The sequence below is a fragment of the Caloenas nicobarica genome, chromosome 4 (assembly GCF_036013445.1).
Source record: "Caloenas nicobarica isolate bCalNic1 chromosome 4, bCalNic1.hap1, whole genome shotgun sequence".
NCBI lineage: Eukaryota > Metazoa > Chordata > Aves > Columbiformes > Columbidae > Caloenas > Caloenas nicobarica.
In genome coordinates this window covers 5091073-5118757 of record NC_088248.1, presented here as the reverse complement: position 1 = coordinate 5118757, position 27685 = coordinate 5091073, and the positions used below count along the sequence as shown (strand labels likewise).

General features: G+C 41.4%; 1 protein-coding gene across 4 annotated transcripts; it reads left to right on the top strand.

Annotated features, from left to right (window-relative positions):
- The first annotated feature begins 715 nt into the window (after positions 1–715).
- On the top strand, positions 716–27685 carry DNAJB14 (DnaJ heat shock protein family (Hsp40) member B14). 4 transcript variants are annotated; one of them, XM_065634499.1, is made up of 9 exons: positions 936–1025; positions 6861–7035; positions 14324–14402; positions 18008–18153; positions 20583–20768; positions 21162–21256; positions 21917–22026; positions 23303–23475; positions 25692–27685. In XM_065634499.1, exons 2-9 carry the CDS (start codon positions 6885–6887, stop codon positions 25814–25816), a joined length of 1065 nt encoding a protein of 354 aa, XP_065490571.1. In that variant the 5' UTR covers positions 936–1025; positions 6861–6884; the 3' UTR covers positions 25817–27685. The 4 variants fall into 4 exon arrangements, with proteins under 4 accessions (XP_065490572.1, XP_065490570.1, XP_065490573.1 ...); XM_065634500.1 differs by lacking the exon at positions 6861–7035 and having other exon boundaries at positions 716–1025; XM_065634498.1 differs by lacking the exon at positions 14324–14402 and having other exon boundaries at positions 716–1025.

The following is a 27685-nucleotide window of genomic DNA, read 5'->3' as shown; positions in this document are numbered from 1 at the left end:
CAAATTTATGTGAAAAGCTCGCTTCCTGGCTTCCCATCCTAGCTTGGCTATGATCCTTATTTGCAGCTTTAGCGGGAATATTAGTTTTTGGGATACTGGTCTGTATAATGATGAGGTATTTCTTGTGGTGTTGCCAGAGTACTGGAGATACTTATAGCAACTGGAAGAAACATCAGCTAAGACAGAAGGTAGAATCTAATAAGTATTTTGCAAAGACGTTAGGTAAAGAATCATCATATTAGGAAAAGAATTTACTGACCTCCTAGAAAAGGGGGGATGGACACAGGGAACCTCGATCAGAGGTGTTGGTTAGACCCCTATTAACTCCACTGGGGCAGCACCTGCGTGCCTTCCTCCCAGCAACGCCTTCTTCGCACGATGCAACTGATGTCGCTAATTGCAGTGAGCGGTTAAAAGGCGCGAACAAACACCTCGAAGCGCAGTCGTAAATGACACCGCGTGGGCTTCTCCCCGTTGCGCCCGGGCTGCAGGGAGGCCGGGCGGCGCTCGCACACGGCGGCGCCCGCTCGCCTGGTACCTTTCCACCGCACCGGCCCCCCGCGGCTGCTGCCGGGCGGCGGCTCCCGGCTGGGACGAGCCCGGCACGGCCCCTTTCCGGGGCAGCCGCCGGAGCCCCGGCGCGGGCGCGGCGCCCGCGGGCCCGGGCGGCGGCGCATGCGCGGCGGTGCCCCGGAAGCAGGCGGCGGGCCGGGCTGGCTGCCGGGGCTGCGGTACCGGCGGCGCGGGGCGGGATGAGCCCTGCGGAGTGAGCGGAGCCCCCGCCCGCCCTCCTGCCCGCTCCTCGCCGCTCCCCGCCCCGCCCGGCTCCGCTCTGGCGTCAGGCCCCTTCTCCCTGCGCTGCGGCGGGCGGCGGCGGCGGAAGGAGAAGCCCATGGAGGGGAACCGGGACGAGGCCGAGAAGTGCATCGGCATCGCGCGGGAGGCGCTGGAGGCCGGGAACCGCGACCGTGCCCTGCGCTTCCTCGGCAAGGCCCAGAAGCTCTACCCCACCGACACGGCCCGAGGTGAAGCCCGGCCCCCTCCCGCACCCCGCGGCCGCCCCCTCCCCTTGCCGCTTGGCCGCTGCGCCCCGGCAGCCGCGGGCGGGGCGGGGTGTCCCCGGCGCGGCCGTTCCCCGGCGCGGCCCCGCGGGCTGGGGCGCTGAGCCCCGGGGGAGCCGGCGGCGCGTCCTCCGCGCTGCCCCTGGGCCGGGCCGCGGTTCCCGGCGGGGAAAAGAGGCCCGGGAGGAGCGAGCAGGGCAGGGGGAGCTCGGTGTCACTGTGGGGAGGGGTGGGGCTGGGGTTGCGTCCTGCCTTACCACAGGGGCCAGCCCAGCTCCTCGCCTCAATTCCTCCCCTTTAGCATCGCTATAAGCGTAGCCTTACAGACTAGGCTTAGACCCGATTACCAGCAGGACACGCCATGCTGGGTCGGCTCCTTTTCTGTCCCTCTGAACTACCTCTCGCTCACAGCTTGCGATAAGAGCTGCTTCAAACTGGGCAGCACCTTCATCCTCTAACTTTCTTGTGGTTTGGGTTTTCTCGGCTTCATTTCCCGTTTCGTTGTACAGTAGCTGCGTAAGAATCGCACACAGGTTTAAGTTGCCTGGAGAAAATGGGATTGGTGGCTCCCTTAGGACTTAATCGGCTCTGCGGACACTTCTGTATTAAGACTTGAAAAATAATTAGCATCTTTATACAAAAGGTGCTTACAGGTGACTTCTTTTAAAGAAACAATAGTAAGGTTTCAGTGTATGCGGAGCTGTTACCTGTTGTGGAGTCTGTGTCACAAGGCATCTCAAAATACCTTTGGACGCATCAGTGACTTGTGTTCCTCTGGTTCTCGCTCACGCTGTCTGTGCCACAGAAAGGAGAGACTTCAGTGCTCTGTGCTGACTTAAAGGCCTCAGCGTTTACCATTTCTGGAACATGACTTTGGGGTGAAATCCTGACTGGAAGTGCTCTCTGCTCTATTTTATTCTGTAGTGAAGCCTTTAAGTCAGGTGAGCCGATTCGGTGAGCGTTTTCTGCCCTCTCTTATTTCCCGACTACTTTTTGTACGCAAACAATAAGCGAAGGTCTCATCAGTGCTTTTCTTTATAGTTTTTTGGGTGGTTTTGGTTTTTCCTCCTGCAAGACAGGATGGATGTTGCAGGTAAATCACCTAGAAGATAACCACTGCTTTGGATCAAGAATGTGGCACTGTTTATTTTCTTGCCACGCTGCATGCCTTTCTGAAATAAAAACAAGCAGAAATTTGCCATATTCCTCTAAATTTCTCTGGCTTAAGAAGATGACACGAATGAAAATACTTTCAGCTTTTTGGAAGCTGTGTTGGTCAATAGGCAGGAAAGCTGAGGGTTTAAATTCAGCTTCTTCCACCAAAGAGAGTGAATAGTTTTGTCTGCTTCACATAACTCATTACAGTCTTACACCTCGAGGATAAGAGGTATAGTAGCTCTCAGAAAAAAAGTCTCCATCTGATTTATGTTTTGAGTGTGTGTTTTTGTGTGTTGTTTTGGTTTTTTTCTTTTCTTTTTAAGTAGGACTGCTACTACATAACCACCGTTGTAAAGAATTCAGTGCAAGAAATAGATGGCTAATTAGGCTATTGTCTGTAGGACACTTGTTTTATTCGCTGTGGAAATTAGCAAAGTATGTCACAAATGAGGTACAGATACCGTGAAAAAAAACGGTGGTCTTGTGGTTGTGGGCTGTAATCTGGGGAATTGTGTACTGAAACTAAATGCTTCACAGAATTTGTCTGTGATGTTAAATAAGTCACTTTGCCTGGTTTCTGTCAGTGACGGCTAATTGTTTGTGCTTCATTTTTCAGGTATTCAGCTTGAAACAAGGGCCTGATTTGTGGAACTGGTGGGCAGTTAAAGCTCCATCTGAAGCTAATGAGAATTACAGATGCCCTAATACCACTGAAAAAAAATCAGGCCCTAGGCCTGATTTGAACTAGGTACTTAGAAATTAGGAGACTCAGGTAACTTGTAATGTTTCCATACTTCAGTTTTCCAGCTGTGGAGGCTGGTAATTCTTTTTTAATTCATCCATTTCCTCCCAACACAACACCAACTCATTGATTTTTTTTTTTTCCCCCAATTTTTTTTAAGTTTGAGCCACTTAAATAGCCCCATTAAAAGTGTAGTAAGCTGCAAGGACACAGAATGTCCTGTTTCCAGGACAGGAACTGTAAGGCGTGCAATAAATTAGAACTGGAATTTTACACTGAAGAACAAATGAAATTACTGCTTCACCATGTCATTGTAGTCTTTTAGATAAAAAGTGGGGGGTAAACTTGAAAAAAAACAAAACAAACCCCCACAACAGTAATTCATTAGATAATTTAAAATGTGTCATAGCACATACCCAAGAGAAGGAAACAGTTAAGGTTTTGTGAGATCTCTTAGTTCTGACACAAATTCTTATTTTACAGCCATAATGTGTTTGGTTTATATGGCGGTAGGACAATGTGGTGCAGCCCTGGTTGTCACTGTGCTCGCTTATTTGTCTCTTCAGGGTACGGATTAGAAGGTAGTTCATACCAATTTGTCACTGAAGTCAGGGATGCTTCATAGGTTGTATCTTTGTTATCATTTTGGGAACAATTGCCCACCGTTTCACAAATGATGTTCTATCAGTGATAAAAGCGATGAGAACGGTAGTGCTCAGTCTGTTACTGATGGGAGCTTCTTCCTCCTGATGTTATAGCGGATTGTGAGCAGGTTTTAGCTATTGTCTCGAACACAATACTTTGTGTGGTTTGGTGTTGGCGATATTCGCATTTAAAGTGCATTCAGGGCTAGTTCAGTCATCGGTGAAGTTTAGTTTTGCTAAACAAAGCTTCTGCCTGAAATACGCTGACTGCAGCAGTGCTATTTTAAGGCTTTACTAGTGTGAAATGTGAGGTCGGTGCTTATTTGATGATACTTAGCTAATGACTTCATAGCAGCAGCGTTCATGCTGACGTCATTCTTTGCTAGAATTACAATTCAGCTGTTCAAAATATTGTTTGATTATGATTTTTCCTAATGATTCATCTTGCAACTGAATGGAAACTAATCGCTTGTCTGGAAAGGATTTTTAAGGGTGGATTTAAAGATAACAAAGGACAACATCTCAGTTTCAAACTTAGGTGCTGTTCTTTCTGGCGTTGAAGGCAGGAAATGATGTTAAGGACAGCTTTATTTTTCAGTGCTTCTTAAGAATTTCTTGCGTTATTTCTGATTATGGCTGCAAAAACCAAGCTTTTCAGGAGTACGTGAGCTTAGTTTTTAGGGTGTCGTGTCAGTGTGAATTCTGAATTCTGCAGTTCTTCCATTAGTGAAAGCGGGGTCATGTTCAATGCATAATGGAATCAAATGCACTGCAAGGATCTTTCATTCATCAGCAGGTAACACAAGAGAGCCTTTGGACACATTTGGAGATAAGATTAATTGTCTTAACCTGCTAACAAAATAAGTCTTTGGTTCCTGTATATCTAGGTATTTTAAAATAGCACATACAGTTAAAGTTTTTGTTAGTACACTGTTAGTGCTGCAGTTCTAACAGCTGGTTTTAGCACCAGCAGTTCACGGAGGAGTCAGAGTTCTTTCTGAATATCTGAACTATATCTTTTATTTGAAGAAAACAGCGGCGCCTGGGCCTTTGTATGGTTTTATTTTTCAATGTAGAACGATAGCACATTTGTATGTGCTGTGTCCTGCTATCTTAAGAAGTTAACACTTATGGATTTTAATTTTTTTTTTTTTTTCGCAAGTGTCCTGTCCTGTCTTCTCAGCAGTGCAGCTCCGTTACAGGGACAGGAGGTCTCAGAATGTGCTTAGGAAGTAGTAATTTAACAGTATAGTGCAGCCAAACCAATTCATTAAAAGACTTACCAGCTAAGCTTGCTGTGAACGAGACACTGGGTGTTAAAAATGTGAGTTGTTGCCTGTACCTGTGTTTCTGCCATTATTGCTACTACTGATTTTGCAGAAGCGTTAGTGCAGGGATGTGGAATTTCTAGAGCAGGGTTTGCAAAGCCATCAAGTAAGCATTATTTCTAGAGGGTAAGTCGGAGTCACACGTTTGATAGGATCCCACATGGTACTGTTATTAAATATCTAATGTCACAGAACAGAAAAAGAATAATTTTGGTTTCTGTTATCACTTGTCTGGAGCACATTCAGACTGAAAATGCTTCATTCTGAGGGCACTGTCTGTTCATATCTCTGTTCTTGATCGGTTCTTAGCCTGCAAGCGCGGTCACCTTGTTGGAGTTATTACTTCATTTACCTCAGAACTTTAAATGCCATGACGGATAATATCAGAATAAACTGTTGCAAATATTTGGATGTGCTTCAGCTGTAATCCATAGTGCAGCTAGAAGCTCTCCTGTTTTCAAGAGCTTTATTTGTGGTGAAAACATCCCCTCTGTGTACATCCCAGTGAATAAATGTTAGCCTTTTGTTTGTTTCTGCAGTAAAAAGCCTGATCTGATCAATTGGGGAATCTTGCTGAGGCAGGCGCGAGCACAGGACCGGCACTGAAATCTCATGACTTGTTCACGCCGAGTGTAGCTTTTCATCTGCAGTACTTCAGACTGCTGTGGCCAGCGGGTAATAAGTGAATTAATCAGTAAAAGCAAATACTGGAGGGTTTTAAGAAGCGCATCTCAGGGAAGCGGATCTTCTCCTCTTAAACAAAGCTCCGCTTTCTTTTCTTTCCTGTGCTTCTGTGAGATACGAGCTACCATGTGTAGGATCCCAGTTTTCCGCTGCTCCGAGGGAGACCACGCTAGTCAGAGGAGGAATTTTTAGATTAGATTTAGGAGAAAGACTTTCAGGCTGCATCTCACTAGCTTCTAGAATAAAATGTGGTTTTTTCACAGTAAACCGTAACATGCTTTCACAGCGAGTGGGACGTTTTTCTTTGGGAATTCTTATTCAGGCATTTTTTATGCAGATAGTAACTCTCAGTTGTTTATGAAGCAATTTTGGCCTGTGTAGTTTGCCACCCTGCTCCAAAGGATTCTCCCTTCAGGAAGGATAGACTATTTAATAATCTTTGATCCACATTATGCTTCGTGTGCAGTCTCTTAAGTTAGAATGGTACTGTTTCTTACTTATCAGTAAGACACATACCCCAAAATACAGGCCTATACCCACAAAGAAAAATACAAATGAGTGTTCGATGATGTATTACAACTGCTAAATTTGAGATTTGTTGGAACATGGAAGGAAAGAGGCTTTCAAGATCTAGCAAATGCGGGCTGGTTTTCAATATCCAGGTCTGAAGAGTTGGGTGTAGTTGGCTGGTCCTGACTTACCCGTGGCATTTAACAGTAGTTTGAATTTCAACTGGTGTTGCCTGGCAGGAGTGTAGAGCATCAGTTTGTGTCCACTAATGACTCAGGTTACAAATAGCGATGTACTGTAGCAACCGAAAAGTGCTTAGTCTCCGTATGGAATAATGTGCAGGTTCTTTAGAGTGTTAGTTTAGTTCCTCTTCTCTATTTACAGTTGCTTATTCGGGTATTCTGATGTTTTCACCCCAAAGAATGGATTCAATGCCTCTAAAAATTATGTAGAAATGAAGGACCTGGACAGATTCTCTCCAGTATTAAATTACGTTGGCAGAGATGGAGGGGAGTCCAGCCACTAATTTTGAAACATTTTTCCATAGTTTTGCCACGAAAAGGAGTTGCTAGGCTGGCTTCAGAAACATTTGCGTTACAAAGTGGTGATCGACAGGGAAGGAGAATGTAGCAGATAGTCTTTTACAGTGTGGTGCTCCCATTTAAGATACTTGTGAGCCCCGACTTAATCGCTAATGCCTATAATGATACTATGATATACTGTTGTTTTATAGTTTTGTTGGAAGCTATTATGAAGAATGGAAGTACTGCTGGGGGAGGCGCTTACTGCCGAAAACCAGCCAGTAGCAATGATCAAAGTAAGCCCAATAGCACGAAGGAGAGCAATGCATCTGCTGCAGGTGAAAGTGGAAAAGGCTACACCAAAGACCAAATGGAAGGAGTATTCAGGTATGGACTTGCTTAAATACGTCACTGCTTTTCATTCGGTGTATCGTGTGCTTATGCTTTCAGCTCTAGCAACTAAAGAAGCAATGGAAAATTCAAGGTTAGCTGAGAGGGCTTACTTGTACTGAACTGTGACTGCAAGGAAGAGGAGAGTTTTGCTGTGTTTAAGCACAGTATGAGACTCTGTCGCCTTCTGCTAGAACGAGGATACTCAGCTTTATATAAAGTAACCTCAATGGTTTAAAAATAAAGTACTCAAAATAGTTATTAAGTAGATCTCGTTTTAAATAGAAGAAGTGGTGAAAATTCTGTAGTACAACCTGCGGGACAGTGTTTCTTTTCTGAAATATTTTTGTATTTGCGATATCTGAGTTTACATGCTTACTCCTGAAGTTATTTTCAAGCTAATCTTGCTGTACAGGCTGGTCTTAGATCAATGTTAAAATTATTTCATTCTAGACATACAGGTATCTGAGAAGCACTGAAGCACATAGTCTAAGTTGTGTGATAAACTCTGTCTGGACTTTGTGCAGCATGATAGTATTAAGATGGGGGCAATATTAGGAAAAGAGGATGTGCGAAAAGAAACAAAGATCGATAAAAAATGTCCTTTTGAGGCAAGTAACTCTTATGTTATCATTTCAGACTTTTGGGCTGTAGGAGTGAGAAAAATATTGTTTGGTATGTGCCCTGATTTCTGCTAAAGAAATATGAATACAGCCGCTTTAAAACTGCACACCTCAAAACCTGCCTGTATTTTCAGATAAACCTAGCCCAAATAAGGAGGCTCAAAGAAGTGAAATCAAGAGATCCTCATCGCCTCGGTTGTGTAGGTTGGGTGAACTGTTGTGCCAAACAGAAAATTGTGTGTGGGTTCTTTTGTGTGAAATATTCGTTACTGTTCATATTATCTTGGGATCCTTTCCTGAACTTGAGTAATCTGTTGATCTGTGCTAACAGTGAGGAAAAAGCAGCTTTTCTTTGTTGATACAGCAGCTCTGCATTCAGGCAGGTAGACAGCAGCATCTCTGACATGGTTATCCTTTCCGTGTTGCTGTTTAATAGAGCTTTTCATTTACCATCATCTCTGCTTAATTAATGGTATTGCACTTTGTGATACATCTGAAGTAAAACCTGAATAAGCGTGTACTTTTTTTTGCCACCTTGAAATATTAGCTGTTAAAGTGAACACAAAATGTGTGCGTGTGCATGGTCGTGTGAGACAAAATATCCAGAAAGAAGTCCTCTGTAAAATGAGGCTTAGATCGAATTAAGACATGCAAAGCATTCCCAGAAAGCTGCTACGAGGCAGGCTGTGTTACTGCCAGTGTTCACTCACCTGTGACTTGCCATTCCGAGCTGCTTTCACCTCAGGCTCCCTGCAGGTTCTTTTTTGTTGTTGTTTTTCTTCGACCAGAAAGTCATGTTGCCTACTTTTCTCATGAGTAAAATGACGTTGCAGAGCCAACTTTTCTCCATGGTATGCTTCCTGGTATGGGGTGTTGCTTCCTTGAAGGAATTCACTAAATTAATCCAGTTTGTTGAGATCAGAACCAGAATTAGGGGTATTCATGAAAGTTGCGTATTAAGGATAATCTTGATGCAACATTGCTTCTTAGTGCCTATTTCAACAATCCGCTTTGTGAATATAAAATTTGAGTTTTTAAAAAGTACCCAAGTTTTTGCAAATATGGATTGTTCTGCAAGCTATTACAATTGCTTATTTGTTTGTAATTTACGTACCATTTAGAAAACCAGCTGTTAATATCTTGACCTTAGCTTGAGTGATGCTGCAGTCCTTTAGTACAGCAGTTTATAAACCTTTGGAGAGAGGCTGAATTTTGGGTTAGATGTGCAGTAATCAACAGAACAAGTGCCCAGTTCTTGTCGGAACTTTTGGAAAGTTTGTCATGATGTCAGTTAGTGACATCAACACACTACTTAGAAAATTTGTGGTTAGGAATTAAAAGCACGTGCACCTTGCCAAGGAGAATAGGATTAAATACAATGCAAACAGTGAGCTAAAACTTAATGGAAAAATATTACATGTTCAGTGATGATAGCCGAGGGAAAGTTCATGTTTAAACCACAGTGAGAATGAACTTTGTAGTTGGAAACATGATGGGCTGCATGTGTTACTGCTTCAGTCAGGCCCCAGGCTTTCCCAATTAAATGAAACACACCCTCTGGGGAGGGAGTTCTTCAGAGAGCAGAGCTTGTCACCACCATATGCTTCTGCCATACCACAGCGGAATGGTTTTGAGGCCTTTGAATTGGTTAAAGAAATACCGCGTGAAAAGAGGTGGTTTTAAATAGATGGGGTTTTTTCCTATAAGGGAAGAAATTTTTAGGTAGCAAGGCAGCAAAAGTGACGGCTTTTAATAATTTCTGAGTCTTACAATGAATTTGGCTCTGTCAGACTAAGTTGCTTTGTATGCTTATGATTTGAAAGGCGGTCGTTATCCTCAAGTATTCCTCCCTCTAGGAGTTTTTGGTTCTATATTAGTAATTGAATATAGACTGAGAGAACACATTCCTGATCTAACTACACATGCCATTTCCGACCCTTTTTTTATAAGCTCTAGTGAGCGGTCGGACGGGAGGGCTGACTCGGAGGTCTCTGGCTTGGATCTCTCAGGGGTGTTCCTGGAGTTGTCCAGCTGTCTTGAATTTGCTTCTGACCACAGATTTAAGAAGCATAGTGAAGACACGCTTGGAGCAACAACTAATTTAACCGCATTAATTTTCATCGAGGTTACTCTAGTAATGTGGGTAGGTCTGAGTACAAACAACACCTCTGTGCTGTTTTTATTTTTTCCATGTACACAGGGGACAGCGATCACTAGCAAGCTACCATAGCACTTCTGTAGAGCATTACATGAGCTTGCAAACAAGTTGCTCGACAGGGAGAAGTGCGAGATGCGGTATCTTTCCACCAATTGCGTAAGTGCTGGGTGATGCTCTGTTCTTTGTGGGAACCAGCGCTATTTCAGTGTGGCACTTTGAAGCTTGAGATATCAAGAAACACTTTGTTACTTTTGAATTGAAATGCTTTGAAAATACCACCTGTAGTGCATACATCCTTTTCTTAATGATGCTTATCTTTTCACCAAGGGCTGGATCAAGTTGCCTTAACGCTTCAGGTGACCTGTGTATCACAGATATTGACAGGAGACCAGCAGAAATATATGTCGGGACCCACGGTAGACTTATGTCTCTTCAGAGCAAGTGCCCTAGAAGTCTGTAGGCAATCGAATGCTGTTTGAGCAATGTCAGCTTAAGATAAGTGCACGAGAATCATATGCACGACAAAAAAGGGTGAATTCGCTTTGGGGATTCTGTGATCTTTGCTTTAAAGCAATTCCTTCGCTGTTTGATGTAGGTTATTGGCATTTTCTTGCTGAGATAAATGAAGCATTTGTATAAGAAAGAAAATTTAAACTTTTTTTTTTCTTCTAGTTCACTTAAAACAAGTGAAGAAGTGCTGATCAGTATTATAGTTATCAAAGAGTTCTTAATTTCAAACAAATTCTGTTTGTCATATCTGCCTTCTCTTACCAAGTGTGCAAACCCTTTGGAAAGGTTTCGTGGACTGGCATGAAATTTTTTTTTAAAAAAAAGGATCAGTTACCTGCTTTGTATTAAACTTTCCCATTTCTTTTTATGCTGTCAAGGCTGTATTCTCTGCTGTTTACTACATGATTAAACAAAATAGTTTGGGGGATATAGGTTGTACACTTTACACAGACTCCCTTTAAATGATTTTAAAATTCATGTGGTGTCTGGTGTCTCTCTTTAGTAACTAAGGCATAGCATAAATTCTATATAACCTTTTTGATATCTGAAAGATAACCACCATCATGAGTAGCAGGCTGGATTTGGATTGCTGTCTTGTGAACACTGTGGTGAAATACTGCTTTTCCTGCCCTGCCAGGGCCTGCCCCGAGGAAGAGAGCACAAGAATGGAATTTTGTGTTTGGGCCTCTGAGCTAGAACCAAACCAATAGAGGCATGAGGTCTGTAGCAACCTTGCAATGCAGGATTAAATGTCATCCAGTAGTGGTCAAGAATAAGCTGCAGCTTGATTTGAATTCATGGAGTAAACAAAAAATTTGCCTCTACACATTTCATGTATCACGCTAGAAGGAATGTCAGTTGCTTTAATTTTTCCAGGCCTTCTGCTGAGACTTCTGCAAATTCAGCAAAAGAAGATATATCATTACTTTTTTAACTCTGTGTCAAGAAGATAAATAACTGGAAGTGGAATAAGAAGAGCAATCAACATGTGCTAAAACAGAGGGGAAAAAAAAGGGCAAAGAAATCGGGACATGCCTTTAATTAGGCTGATAGAACTGCTGTGAATTGTTGAAATATTCAGTTGAATGCTTGAGAAAGTTAAGGTGGAAATCGCAGTCATAGAGCGTGTCATGGAAAAGTGGCACAGAAGATACAGTGGACTTAGTCAGAAAGCTCCTGTCTTTAATCTACACTTCTTATAGCAAAAACAAAAGCTTAAGTGTGCCGATGTAAACATAGCCTTGAATATTTCATGTAATACACACAGGAGAAACAAACTGACCAGGTACACCCTAGAGCAAGGTACCACACCAAGCACCCTATTGTGTTATTGAATCTTTCAGTAAAACAGAGACCTGACATTTCTGGTGCATTTCTTTCAGAAACTGTGGGTGTGCTGGTACCAGCTTGAGTTCTTCAACAATACTGTAACCTCTTCCCAATGTAGAGCACTTTTTGCAGACCACACTTAGGTGATCCAAACTGTGACATTTCCCAATTCACCTGCAAGATGCCATTTGCATCGGGCCCTCTGGCATCATTGGAAACTTGAGCCTACGTAGAAATTGGTGCGCATTTTACTGTGTTTTTCTGCTCAACTCTGGAATCAGAAGTCAGCGCAGGTTCCTCCTGCTCAGCTCTTTGTCGCTAACGTTCACATTGCTGCTCAGTTCAAATTACAATTTGGAGAAATATTCGCGGCTCCCATCACAAACCTTTGGAGGTTGCGGTCAAAGTATTTGTCTTTTGGGCCATCCCTGTGCAGGTAGACAGAGCTGTTGGAAGGCCCTTTGGAATACGTAGTTGTACTCAAAACTTAATGATTACGGGTAGGTGCAGGTATCTGATCCAGAAATGCAAGCATCGCTGATAGGTTTTGCTAGCCTGATGAAAGGTGGTGATGCTGACCTAATCTGAATTGCAGATTTCCTGGCTTGTATCAGGAATAGTGTGGCCAGCAGGGCTAGAGAAGCGATTGTGCCACTGTACTCAGCGCTGGTGAGGCCAAACCTTGAATCCCGGGGTCAGTTTTGGGCCCCTCATCACGAGAAGGACATTGAGGTGCTGGAGAGAGGGCAGAGGAGGGAGCGGAGCTGGTGAGGGGCTGGAGCACAAGTGTGATGAGGAGCGGCTGAGGGAGCTGGGGCTGTTCAGCCTGGAGAACAGGAGCTGAGGGGAGAGCTTGTCGCTGTCTGCAACTGCCTGGAAGGAGGTGGGAGCACGGAGGGGCTTGGGCTCTTCTCCCGAGTGACAAGTGATGGGACAAGAGGAAACGGCCCCAAGTTGCGCCAGGGGAGGTTTAGATTGGATATGAGGAAAAAATTCTTCATGTAAAGGGTTGTCGGGCATTGGAACAGGCTGCCCAGGGCAGTGGTGGCGTCACCATCCCCGGAGGAGTTTAAAAGGCGTTTAGACGAGGTTCTCAGGGACATGGTTTAGTGCTGGAGTTCTGTTAGGTTATGATTGGACTCGATGATCCTGAGGGTCTCTTCCAACCGAAATGATTCTATGATTTGAAAAGTGAAACGAGCAGCACAGCAGCAGGGTCACGTCATTTTGTAGCCACAGGAGAACTAGTGGTGGCAGCCAGGTGAGAGCAGACGCTTCAGGACGTGAAGAGCTTCCCCTGCCTTCAGCTGGCGGGGCGCGGAGGGGACCCAGGGTCAGGGGGAACCGGCTGTTGCTGCAGTTTGGAGCTGACCGACCAGTTCTGCTGCGGGTGGCTTGTCAGCTGCGAGAGCGGAGCTTTGCGAGTCATGACGAGTTAGCTCTGTCAACAGGCTGTGGATGAATGTAGGCCATCGCTGGCCCTCGTGCTGTTCGAGAAGTCTGTTCTCCAGCCAGATGTTATTTCAGGAACATCCAGCAGTGTGGCCTCCTAGAACAGCCAGCAAATCTGTTCAGCAGAAGGACGGTGTCTAGGTGCTGGCAAGGGACTAATAATTCAGCAAGAACAGAAATTAGCTGAAAACAGAAATAATTTCATAGTATTTCGGATACAGAAGTGATCCAACCAGGAATTAAAACCACAAGAAAAGCAATTCACAAAAAAACCCCAAACCAAACCAAACAAAACAAACCCCAAACAAATTAACAGTGAAAACAGGAAACTTCGAATAAGCCTGGAAAAAAAAAAATCAATCCAGTCCATAAGCAACTGGTATGTAAATTGCAATTTTAAAAAGAAACAGCTATTTGGAGTTTATATATGCACGAAAATGGGCACAAGGGACTGCAGTGCCTTGAGTGCAGCAAATCCAACCAAACAACAACATGAAATGCAGCTTTCAGAAAGTTCTTCATACTGAGGATGCACAGGACAAGGTTTTCAGACGCAGTTAAAAGCCATAAGTTACATCGGTGATCGGTCTTTTCCAAAACCTCCGCTGGTTTTACTCTTAATGTTTCCCAGCCGCTGCAGGCTGGTGCTGTGTGGCCTGGAAGAGAAGACCCGTGGGAAGGGGATGGTTTGTTCTGTTCATCTGCCCTCCTGTAACAAACCTCCATAGGGATTCTGGCAGAGTGAGGATTGTCAGATGTTAGTCTACTAGAGACAAGGGTGAGGTCTATGTCCAAAAAGCCCTGCTTCTGCTGAGGGACAAGGATCAGAGGTTGGCCACGGCTTCCAACAGCTCCAGCAGCTGGAGAGAAATTTCTCATCGGGACAGTGGCAGTTTTGGGGGAAGAGGACTTAAGCCCGTGATCCCCATCTCTTTAAGGGGGAGAGGGGATGGGTCACATCAGGCTCTGGTGGGTGGACTGTGTGGTCCAACAGTGTTTGAGGAGCCTGGTGACTGCACAGCACATGTATGACCCGAGAATCTGGTGGGTTGCCCTGGTGATCCCGTACAGTTTGTCCTACTATAAACAGACTTATCAGGTTGACTTTGCGATGTTTTAAAGTTTTGTCTCCCAGGAGCGCACCACAAACTCTGATAATTTTATTAATTGGGAAGCACCTTCTAATAATCTTTGCTTGTCCTGTCATCCCCAGTGCAAAGCTGCTGCAGTACAAGTTTTGATGGAAAACTCCTGTGGATTTTGCTGAGAGGGACAAACCGAGCCGTTACCTGGTAATGATTGCCCCGAACTGTGCTCAGAAAGGGCCTTCCTGGCAGAAGTCACTAACACCCTCCCTGCAGGAAGCTTCACATTAACTAGACGCTAGCTACTTACAGTCCAGATGCTTTTTGCCTTCAAGGGACAAAGCGATGGTATAAAACTGTTGTCTAATGGCAGGGTGTAGCAAGGGCTTCACAGCGCAAGGTCATTGCTGAGAATTCCAGGCTTGGGTATGGTTTACGGCCCCTGTGCATTTGTACAATCATTTAATACATTTTATATTTGATGTTTGATCTGCCTAACCCAAAGTCCTGCTAACCTCTGCAGAATTGCTGTATGTATATGTGTATTCCGCGTGGTTCACCATGAATCACATGCAGCAGCGCTCCTCAGGCTATCGGGCAGAGAACCTGCAGCTGACGTTTGCTGCTGAGCTTTGGGTTGGGATCTGAAGACGCCAACAGGCTGAACACCGAGCAGGCGTTGTGTGTCTCAGCGTCGATCCTGTGCAGAAGAAAGGAGGGCAGCGTAAATGATCTGGAGGATCGGTTACAGGTCTGCAGGCAGCGAGCCCTGAGCGTGCCCATCCTGACAAGAACACGCGAGGGAGAGTAGAAGTCAGGGGTGGCTGTCACAAATTCACAGAGGCTGCTGTGTTTGAGACCGGCCGTTCAGCCTGGGGCAGCAGGTCAGGGTATGAGGGGGGTTTGAAATATTGAATCCTACCTTTGTACGAAATCAGCGATGTTGGAATAGAGGTGCTTGTGTATTTGTAGAATATTTTGTTTAACAAAGCAATTGCTAGCAAAGACTTAAGTAGAAATGTGTTATGCCTTGGCTGAACACTTGTTTCTTGACATATGTCTGATGAGGAGCAGCTGAGGGAGCTGGGGCTGTTCAGCCTGGAGAACAGGAGCTGAGGGGAGAGCTTGTCGCTGTCTGCAACTGCCTGAAAGGAGGTGGGAGCACGGAGGGGCTTGGGCTCTTCTCCCGAGTGACAAGTGATGGGACAAGAGGAAACAGCCCCAAGTTGCACCAGGGAAAGTTTAGATTGGATATTAGGTAAAAATTCTTCCCAGAAAGGGCTGTCGGGCATTGGAACAGGCTGCCCAGGGCAGTGGTGGAGTCACCATCCCCGGAGGGGTTTAAAAGGCGTTTAGACGGGGGACATGGTTTAGTGCTGGAGCTGGAGCTCGGTTGGGTTATGATTGGACTCGATGATCCTGAGGGTCTCTTCCAACCGAAATGATTCTATGAAATAACAAGAGCTCATTTGTGGCCCAGGTCCAGGACAGCTGTTGTGTGGCGGGTGGTGACGTTCATCCCTCGGGAGGGCAGGTGCCGTGTGCCCACCAGGCAGGTTTCTCTCTGCACGCCCTCATCAGGACGCGGCTCTGGTTTGATGCGCTGGCTCTGAGCAGAGCATGGTGTCGGCAGCTGGTGGGTCATGTGCTGACTTGGGTGTCTTCTGGCTGATACCCACCATTCCTGCTTTTCCCATGAGGGTTTCCCAGCGGGGGATTTTCACTGGCTGTGAATGGGAAAAAATTCGGGGGTGAGTTTTTGAGAGTTAGAAGAACAGATTGGCATTTCTTGGGTGGTTCTTTTTTCTTCCCTTTTTAAATTTTTTTTTCTTCCATTCCGCATCCTAGAGTCGTGAATAAATGCATATCAGGTCTGCAAAGAAGTAAACTTTCTTTTTTTTTCATGTTTGTTACTTCCATGAAAAATGACCATATGCTGTTGGGGAAAAAACTTGTTGAGGCTGCACAGTGCTTAAAAACACTTGAACAAACGTTTAACACTACGATTTTAATGCTAACAAAATAACAACTTTGCTAAACATGGATGACTCCCTACCTAATTTTATATCAGCTAAAGTTCTGAAGAGTCTGGTCCACAAACAGATAATTCAGATACTGAATTATTGACAATGAACTTAGATTGGCTGCTGAGATAGCAATTTCTTGAAATAAAAGCTTAGTTTGATACTGTTACGCTTTTAAATAAAGCTATCTGTTCTTGATACAGTTCATAACTAATCCAGTCTTTGAGGGTAAGGATGAAGGAGTTTGTACACTATCAAAATTTTTTTCTTATTGTACAAATTAACAAACAAAATTTTCCAGTATTCAGAGTATATTTAATGTATTTTCTTTCCGTTCTGTCTTGATGATGGATTCACTGTGTTCTTTTTAATTCGCTCTATCAGTTTCCTAACTGGAGCTTATTAAATGTTACTTCAATATAATGAGCTATATTTATTTCACAGGATGTTTGCGTTGGCAGCTGCCTGCATACATTCAATTCGGCATTGCACCGAGACTTCCATAAAAGCTTGTGTTATTTGAGCACAGGAAAAGGGATCCCTCAAACGAAAGTGGATTTGATCAGTCTGTGAACTGCGAAGGACCACAGGCGATGGTGTGGTTGTATTTTTCATGTTAGCATTCCCCTAATTATAGGGTACCCATTCTTCTTTCATGAAAATGCCAAAGGCTCGCTTACCCCTTTTTATTTTTTCCACTTGGCTGCCCCGTATATAGTCTTTGTAACATTAAACCCATATTTACGTAGAAATCTGTGCATTTCAGAGAACGTGGACACAGTTACAGCCATGTGAAGAGATTCACATGAAGCTTTTAAAGTATTTATGGATATAATTCTGTTTCTTGCTGAGACCAGCCCTTTTCTTTTGGGATGCACCCAATGTCAGTGCACCTCATTTCTGCAATGCAAGTTCGTGATTCGGCCTTATTTTTCTAAGTTTCTGAATTTTTACCCAAGTAACTTGGTGGGATTTTAAGGTGTATTTATTGGTTTGGTCAGCTCTTCCTGCACACATAAAATTAATGTTCCTTCTGCCCCTGTAACTGCTCTTTCTCTCTTCTGAGTATCGAAAAACTTACCCAACTTTTACCTCATTTCCAGATTTTGCTTTTCCTGTCTGGTTGAGACTGACTAGAGGAAGAACATTTCTGACTTTTCAGAGTTTTAAAAAATGCTACATTGATCATATGAGATGAGGTGACTCTAATTGCTGGAGCTGTTATTGTTTCTCTGAATTTATAGAAATGCTGACAGAAGGTTTGTTAAGATCCAGGGGTGCGCCGAGCAGCAGAGGTGTTCTCACCTGCCTTATTTCCCTAAAAAGTGAATGTTTGAGTGGTGGTACGACTTTTGTTTCCAGAAAGGCAGGTATTGTTTGGTTTGTATCATGCATACCAAGGTGCATTTGCTCTGTGAAGTAAATTTGGAGTCTTCATTTTATGTATTATTAACAGCAATATTCATATAATTGGGAATGAGGAAACGCTACAGTAATCATAAACTGAAACCTTTTATTGCAACTGTAGTAGTTCCACTGTGGAAGAAATAAAATAAATGTATATAGTAAGTAATTTTGACTACAGTAGTTTATTGTGCTTAATAACGAGTTTATTATGAAAAATTGCATTCTTTGTTTCTAGAGTGCAATTTCAATATATTTTGTATTGAAAGCAAGAGATGTAACGCATTGCATCAGTGCAATGTATTACCTCATCTGCAGCTGTGTTCTAACATGCTACTTTTACATCTTCTTGTTTACAATATTTTGCTTCATTTTCTTTTGCAGTATAAAGAAATGTAAAAATTTTTACGAAGTCCTTGGGGTGTCAAAGGATGCAGGTGAAGAAGACCTAAAGAAGGCCTATAGAAAACTTGCTTTGAAATTCCACCCAGACAAAAACCATGCACCTGGAGCAACAGAGGCTTTTAAAAGTAAAGTACTATTTTTACTTAAAATTTATGATTAAACTTTGTCAGATTAAAAGAATTTCATCTGCATTGATCACTTGTCTTTTTACGAAAATGTTAATGTGGTGCTTTGTAACTAATATTAAACTGACATTTTTATCCAAGAAAATATTTGACCTTTATTATCTTAACATATACCTAGAAGTATAGATAAATAATGTGGAGTTTTGCGGTAGGGTTCGGTTTCAGAGGATTGACTGTAATTTTCAGGTACAGGGAGCTTGATCTGTGAAACCCAATTGCACTTTTTTACTGTTGTTGACTTAATGTAGCCAATTGAAACTTACTATCTCGAATCCTTACTATACTTGAGCTTGGAAAAAACAGAGTAATACTTGATAGCAGAATGCAGTTTTTACTAAATCATGTGCCACGCTATGTTACCTTTTCCTTATAATTCCGTGTATGTGTGTAGCTTTAATACTTTTTCCATACAAAACCACTTGGTTTCAAATATGGCCTTATTAATAGTTGCCTTTGACCATTTCTTAGGTAAAATTTACAATCTGATTTGACCTGATTTGAGGCTGCTCAGCTTAGCCCTGCACAAGGAAAATTGTTTAGGAAAAGCTTTTTAAAGAAAACTGCCCCTTTATCTCAGATACAGAATTAAGATGTGAATCTGCAAGAAATGATCATGCATAAATAAAGAAATGTTCATGCATAAATAAACAATCTGATTATGGTGCATTTTTTTTTCCCTGTGCAAGGTTTACGTGCAGACATTTGAAAAAATCAATCAGATAAAACTCTTAAATTGGGGGAGTGGAAAAAAAAAAGTCCTGAGCAAGTCTTCTGATACAGATTTTAAGGGGTAATTGTAATAATATATTAATAATTCCAGATGAAAAGTAGATAGAACACAGCAGGAAAGTTGATTGCTAATGATTGTTTTAATACAGCTATGTGATGGGTTTATCTAAAAAAGATATTATTCTTACAAAATTATCTCCAGCACTCTGAATAATTCTTCTTTGTTAATAACATTTTAAATCATCTTTAAAATGTAAGAAATCAATTTCTTATTATTTAATGTTTTATTTAGCACTAGCACTTTGTACAAGTTTGATTTCTTCAGCTTAATTTCACTTTCTGGTTCTTAGCTAGATGAGTAAATGAACAGAAAAAATTTTAGGGGAATCTTGTTGGCTAAAAATTATTTAATGAACTCTAGCATTTTTCTTGCCTTGAAATTATTTTTTTTTTGTATTTTATGATTTAGTTTGCCTTTAAAGGTGTCTTATGAGTTTCTAACATCCACCTGAGAAAAGGAGGTTCATAGTAGTATTTCATAACAGTGTTTTATTTTAAGGAAAGGTCACATTAGAAGACAGAATTGAGTTTGATGTTGGGCAAGGTACTTACTTAGATCTCAAGCTACCTTGGACTCTTCTGTTGTATTAAGTAGTCTCCCAGAGGTTATATTTTAGATTTAAAAGTTTGTGCAAATATAATTGCTGTTAATCACTTGGAATCTCTTTGACCAACTTCATAAAAAATCTTTCATTTGAAACTTTGGGGGAGTTGTGGATTTTTTCATTCTCTATGTGCTTTATTTAAAGAAAATTATATTTGAATCAAATCTGTTGTGAATTGGCATCAAATAATCCAAAGCAAATAGTTAAAGAAGATTGCTGACCATACCATACCATACCAGTATGATGTCTTCACTTTATGTGCATTCACCTGATTTATGTCTCTCTAAATTCTGAATTGTTGGGAAAAATCTAAATTTTTACTACCAATTTTATCCTTGTGCTTTCCTATTTTGTCCTTAATTCTGTTCAGTAACAGAGGTTTTTTTAGCAATATTTGGTGTCAGTAGTGTACGTCATGTTCTCAGTGCCAATTACCAGGCTTTCTCTCTTTGGGTTTTCTTCTCCACTTAAAGGAATTGCTAGTGATTATTTCTAAGGGCATCTTAAAAGGCACAAAGCTAAGACTTGACGTTTTTTCTTAGATTGAATAATGTTGAAAACATCTTATTTGCCCGTGCTGAGCTTTATAGTGTTGCACCTTTCACAAAGTTTTGATGACTGATGTCTTTTCGACACTGAAAAACACGATCCCTGTGCCTTGTGTTGGCTGCTGCAGAAGCTTTTTGTTGGAAAGGCCTGGAGGAGAGAGAAGAAAGGAAAGCAGGACGGGTTTAATGAAGAACTGACTGAGTGAAGATTGTTCACGCTCTTGTAGACAATAAAGCTGATGTATTTGAAGTCACCACTTAATGAAACCAGAGAAAACCTACCGAGTCTTACGATGTTTTTAAGCTAGGCTTAGAGCAAGTAAAGGACACAATTTGCTGCCTATTCTTGACTTTGAAATTGCAGTTTTCATACTGGGATAGCTCTTACCGTTCATTTATGGGAGTTGTCTTTTATTCCTTGCTCCAGAGATCGGACATGCGTATGCTGTGTTGAGTAACCCAGAAAAACGAAAGCAGTATGACCTGACAGGCAGCGAAGAGCAGACCTGCAGTCACCCAAGCAACGGTAGATTCAACTTCCACAGAGGTTGTGAGGCAGATATCACTCCAGAGGATCTATTCAACATGTTTTTTGGAGGGGCCTTTCCAACAGGTATTGGTATAATCATCGGGATACAGTGAGACTGCACAGAGCGACATCAGAGTTCGTGACATCATAAAACAGTAAAATTACTCCAGCCTGCCTCGGACCCCAACTCTTCAGGCTGCATCACAGTTTATTTTGCCCCAAGTGTTGCTAAATCCCCAAAATGTGAACTCAGTTCTTTGAGGTTACTGTGGTGATTGTATGGTAGATGAAATAACAAACCAGTTGTCTTGGAGCTTAAATATTTCTTTTAAACAACTTTGAAATTGTAAGATATCTTAAAGTTGAGTTACTTTATGTGTCATTGTGCGGTAACATTAAATGCTTTGTTGTTGCTTCTGTAGTGGCCTCTAAATATATTTTTTTACATTACTTAAATGCGGATATTTCTTTCCTTAGGTAGTGTACATTCATTTTCTAACAGTCGTGCTGGCTACAGTCACCCTAATCAGCACCATCAGAGTGGGCATGAGCGGGAGGAAGAGAGGGGTGATGTATGTTTAAGCACCATTGACTTTAAACTGTGGATTGTGAAATTTGCTGGTAGTCGCTTTCAGTGATGTGATTGTACAGGAGTTCTATGCTGTAGAGGAGGATTTGTACTTGCCATTTACATATTTTTAAACTTTGGCAGGTCTTACTGATGGTAAATAGACATGCAAATTTGAAACTGTAATAGCCTGGTTTTGTAAATCTATTGTTGTATATCACTAGCTTACTAGTGACTGGTAGTATTAGCCTAAATAGACAACTAATTCTTGTCACTAATCCTTGTCTGCATTTTAAAATTATTTGGGCTGAGGAAAGAATTGTACTTAAGGCTCAGTATTCATATATATGAATTATATCTAGTTGTGCATAACTACATATCACTGCATAGATGAGGCCAAATCATGGCGTACAATGTAACTGAATCCAGCTATTAGTTTGATTGTGGTACATCCCAACCTGTCAACTCCTGCAGTATGAGCGCTCTATGAATATTGTGTATGCATTGCAAAGTTAACATCACAATGTTTGCAGCTTCGTGGGTTTACTTTTCCTAGCAGCCTTTGACACTTAAAGCAGAAAGTCATGCTAAGCATTAAATCTTGTCAAATTTACCTGTTTACTGATGCTCTTTATGAAATACCTGAATCTATTTTGTTCCTTAGGGAGGCTTCTCTATGTTCATTCAGCTGATGCCTATTATTGTGTTGATCCTCGTCTCCTTGTTGAGCCAATTGATGGTATCTAACCCCCCGTACGCCTTATACCCAAGATCGTAAGTAATGCTCAATTATATCAGCTTCAAACAGAAGGCAGGATATTGGATTCACCCTCTCCCACTTAGAAGCGTTTTAGAGAGACTTCCATTAGTTGGTGCTTGATTTCCCACAGTGAGGGAAGGGAGCAAAGGTATAGATGAAGCAGAAATGAAGCATAACAAAACTTCAAAGCTATGTACTAAGAGTGTGCTGTGAGAATATCGTGGAGAAAAGAGGTCAGCCATACCTGGAGTTTGGGAGGTCTCCTAATACAAGGCAGTGGGTCCGTGCAACGTAAAGGTGTTTGCACCTCCAGCATATTTAATAAAATCCTCAAACCTGCTAAGGCTCGTTATTCTTTTAGGAGTCATCTGTGCTTGTAGCAAGTGAAGTATTTGAAAGCAACTTTCTCATCCTTATTTAAGTTTTGAACTAGATGAGGGCTGGGGAAATTGTCTGTTCTTTGCTTCTTTCCAGGTGATGGTAAAACAGTTTATCTTCATTTTCCAGCAAAGAATTTTACTAGTGAAACTTACCTGGTTTATACAGTAGGATATATAAACCTTTTTTCCTTGAGAGAAATAAATAACTTTAATCAAGCATGCAAGTAGACTTAACCAACTCGCCACAACTGCTTTAAAGGGCCTTAGTTCCTTGCAGAGCTCTCAGGCCCACAACAGAAAGGTTTATTTTCTCCTCTCTTATTTTTCAGAGCTCTTTATTTCCAGAGCGTCATGTTTTTCCCTTCTGCAACTAAGCAATTACGATGCTTATAAACACTTCTCTGCCAAAGTGTGTGCGCACAATCTTTGATATTCAATCCACAGAATGCCAGCAGGGAAACGGATTTGTCAGGGCTGGCAGAAAATGCTTTAGAATGGAGATGCCAGTACTGGGTTGCTACAGAATAGTGACCTCTTTTTCTTTCTGTTGAGTTTGAACGTAATTTTCTATTACCAAAGCTTATGTTTAACTGAAGAGGTATGAAACAAGTCAAATGCCTTACTAAAGTGTTGGTTTGGTTTTTTGGTGGTTGTTTTGTTTTGTTTTGTTTTGGTTTTTTGCAAGATCGAAGGTTTAAGCAGCAGTAGTTTAATGTTTGGGTAAATGCAGTAATTCTATTCTCTGTCAGATTATACAGCAATTCATTTCATTACTTGTCTCAAAATGGCAAATTCAGTGATGTGCTGTTCTTCTGGAATAGCAATATTTTTTAAAAGTGTATTTGTGGTGTAAAAAAAATAGATATATATATATTTAGTCGCTCTCTCCCCCCTCCCTCCTTTTTTGCAGAAGTACAGGGCAGACCATAAAAATGCAGACGGAAAACTTGCATGTCGTTTATTATGTCAACAAGGACTTTAGAAATGAATACAAAGGAGCCTCACTACAGAAAGTGGAAAAGAGTGTGGAAGAGGATTATGTGTCCAACATTCGTAATAATTGTTGGAAGGAGAGGCAACAAAGTAAGTTTGGTAATATGTGTAATTTCATGAAAGCATGCGTTCTTCATTCAGGAAAGAATGAAGTGCTTGTATTATTCAAATATCCGAATAAGAAAGCAAGTGTAAGGTTCCCTACTGTTTCTCACTTCTAAAAGTGTCCCCAGTGTCACTTAATTTCTGTGTTTTACTCAGTGACCTAAAAACCATCTGCAAATCATCAGCAATTTTAACCCGCTTCTCAGAAAATGAAACACTACAGTGAATCGCTAATGAGAAAGAAATTGCTCTATGTTAAGGATGAAAGCTAGGAATTCTAATCTCTTCTACATTATTTTATCATGGCAATACCTCATTTCTCTAGGTGCTTTTATGTAGATAAATAAATAAAAAGCTTACATAGGTGTTTCTGGAGAAGAAAAAAACTAATCTGCCTTGGACCACATACAAATACTGCTTTTCCACAGCATGTCCTGTAAAACTTCATAAGCTGTAAATCAGTGCTTAATCTTTTGCCAATGCTGAATAGTTTTTCTCCCTGGGCTTGGTACTTTGGCTAAATCAGACCTCAGAAACAGGTTGGTTTGTGTGGTTTGGTTTTTTTTTTAGTTTACCATCTGTTTAATTTAATATTATACAAGAAGCTATTTTCTTTCAGCAGCCTAAAATTCAGTGTGAAAGCGTAAGAGTGCTGAATAGCATCAGGAAAGAACTGTGGGCAGAAACCTGTGCTGATGGGTCACATGTACGCAAGAGAAACACCAGTACATTGGGGGACAACTTTGAGATTATTGCCAAGAGTACTAGATTTGATCAGGACAATTTTTCACAGATTTTTCAAATAGGGGAAAGCATCAAAGAATTTTTGGGTATAATTCATAAGCAAATATACAAAAACTTGTATTTTTCCAGCTAGGTTGTTCTTTGATCATCTTGAAATGTTTGAATATTTATTTTTTCTGTTAATGAAATCAATACCTAATTTTTCAGCTACAAGTGGTTACTAGATGAATCATTAGTAATCTTATAATAAAAGAGTTTACAAAAATGATTGTGGTTGTTAACAAAAAATGAAAGACAAAGTATAATCCAGCACAATAAAAAAAGCACATATTCTTTATACATTTTTTCAGCAGAGTGTAGATCTGGAAGGATATTTTGCTTTATTTGACCTAGTCATTACACTTAGATTTACTGGCATGTTATGTTTATGTCTCCTGTAATATATTTACTGTGTAAATATCTTTGAAAATTTTTAGTTGATATGTAATTTCTACCTGGGGACGAAAAGAGGAGAAAGAACACCCTTCCCATTTTTCAGCATTTATTCTTGACATGACTACTTTTTTAAGCCTGATCAGAGTCGTGGACAACGCAAAGAGGCCCACGATTCCATATGTACATGTTTAGTGGGAAAAATGTGATGACTAGAGAAATATGTGACCCCGGTATAAAGGAGAAAAATAACCTGAAGGTGGTGACTGTCATGTTGTTTGCTATTTGCAATTTATCAGGTTGTGAAAACTACCCAAATTGATTTTGAGAAAGTGGGCCCTAATAGATTTTCTCTATTTATAGAAACAGCTGATTTTGTGGGTTTAAGGATTCAAAATACCTGTTGTGCGTTTGATCTCCTTGACAGTTAAAATCTTTCCAGCGTTGATTGACATTTAAGAATGCCTTGCTAATCCATTTTGAGTTGAAGGGCTGAAAAATATTTTATAGAATTAAAATGTTCAGCAACGTCAGGCTGTTGAGCTCCAGTATAATACAGAGGGCTCTTTTATTAATGCTTCTGAGCAGCGGCAGGCTGAGGCAGCATGAGTTGAGGTAATGGGCTTAACATTCAGAATGGATTTTTGGGCACAAACAAGACGCTGGAGCTGTCAATAACATGCACGATCACTGAGCGCAGCCTATGTTCGTATTGTTTAATGAGGTCTGGCAGAAGTTTTTTTGTTTGGTTGGTGGGTTTTTTTAAATCAGATACTGCTGTATGAAATATGAGGGTGCTGGAAAGCTGTAACCACTTTTGCTCCTCAAAAAGAGTGAAGATCCAGCACGTGGAAGCTGTAGCAGCGCTGTTTAGGTGCTGTCTGTGGGTAGTTAGAATAGGCAGAAGGAAAAAAGGGTGAGGATTAAACCTGAGGTGTTTTGGACGGCTTTGAGCAGGAATGTATCATGTGCGGAGTATCGCGTTTCTAACCTGAAAAATCTTTTTTCTCTTTTGTTCATTAAAGAGACAGAGTTAATTTATGCAGCAAGAGTATATCGAGATGACCGTCTCCGAAAGAAAGCAGACTCCATGGCCATGGACAACTGCAAAGAACTAGAACGGCTGACCAGCCTCTATCGAGGAGGATGAACTACAATTATAGACATGCATCTTTACATATGCCCTTATCTCTCTTGTAAATTAAGAAGAGATTTAGTTTCACCATGAATGCTGGAGAAGAGGGGTGGATGTAAAACTCTACTGTGTAGCTGTTTCCAGAAACCTTATGCTGAAATATCATTTAATGGCTTCTTTACCTACTGTGAAATATAGGTAACTTTAATTGTCTAGATTTTACTTCAAAGCTTCTGTGAATTCTTTCAGCAGAGAGAATAGCTCAGAAAGGATGCTATACTTGTAGAGACTTAGTCATAGTGGTTCTCCTCTAACATATTTGCCATGTAAATATCTGTGGAAAGAACACTGTGTATATATGAGTTAAATTACTTTCTATTTAAAATCTCAGAAATTTAGTTCCATACAACATTTTGTCTCACTGATGGAATAAATAGTATGATTGCATCACTCCTATTCAGATGTCAAGTGTGTGGAGTTGAAATAAGAATTTTTAATATTTTATCTCTATGTAAAATCTTCTAGGTTTACCAGCTTAGAGGAATTTGGTATTTTTAAATATAATGGCATATATTCCTAAATATCTGTTGGGGTATATTGATCTGGTGTAGAGTAGCAGTTCGCTGTCGTAGTTTTTAGCGTTTCTAAGCAATGCTGAGAAGACTAAGAACTACACTGATCTCTTTTCAAAGGAAATATTTGCAAATGCTGTACAGATCATTATATGCATTGCTTTTAGTACTTGCAACAGTTTACAGCAGCTCTGCTGTTTGGTATTCCAGTAGTAGTAAGTTCATACGTATGGCCAACATGCATCCATAGCTTCCTTAATTTTCACTGTAAGGGTAGAGGAAAACATGCACTAGTAAAATCTTAAAGCTCAACAAAGAAAAGGCAACCTAGTGTTTTGTTGCCTTTTTTTTTCCTGAGAGGCTTCCGTTTTCCTGCTATTTTTTTATTTCAAGCTAGGTCCCAACACTGATTCTTCAATGGGCACCATAAGCGGAACAGGGAGATACTGCTAAGGACTACGTGCCTTTCAGCACTTTTGCCAACTATTATTTAAATGCTTTGCTAGTTCGCAGTGCGCTCCTATGGTCAGAGCCGTATTGTTGTCCGGGGCTGTGGGATGTGCGCTTCTCTGGACCAGAACTTTGCTGCGCTGATTTCTGAGGAAGGAGCAAACGCACCTACAAGGTCACGTAACTTGTACGTAACCGCACCTGCTGATGCAAAGGTGTTCTGAAGCGGCTGAGTACAATGTACTCAATCGAAAGTGGGTTAAAAATGTTTTTGGGTTCAGTAGCTGACGTTTTTACATTTTAACAGGAGAATGTTTCTTGTGTTTGAGAATGCCGGGTGGCTCGTAATAAGAGTGGTGTTTTTTGCTTGAGAAAACTGCTTTCTTTGAACAACGCTATCAGTTTATGCAAAGCCAAATTCTCCCCCTAAATTGAAATTTTAAATACTTGACTGACTTCATTGGAACTGCTTCCGATCTAGAGCGGGGTTTGACTTTAGAAACGCACTAAACGCTTTAAGTGACCCAGAAATCATTTTGCATTCATACCTTTTCTGAACTGTCCCGCTGGAAATGTCCTCGATTGAACTGGCCTGACATGAGACAGTCTTGCAGCTAAACCAGTGTTCAAGGTGGACATCCAAGCCTGGTGAATGATGCAGAACTAAAAGCTGCTGAAACAAAACAAAACAGGTTGCTGTACTGGATGTCCTTACAAAGATTACAGGAAAAAATGTGAAGAAGTGATGGAAAGGCACCCAATCGTTTGAAGTTTGCAATAGAAATTTATGGAGAAAACGTGATTCCCTGGATTTTGTAACTGTCCAGAATGTATTGTAATTATACTAATGAAAACAAACTAT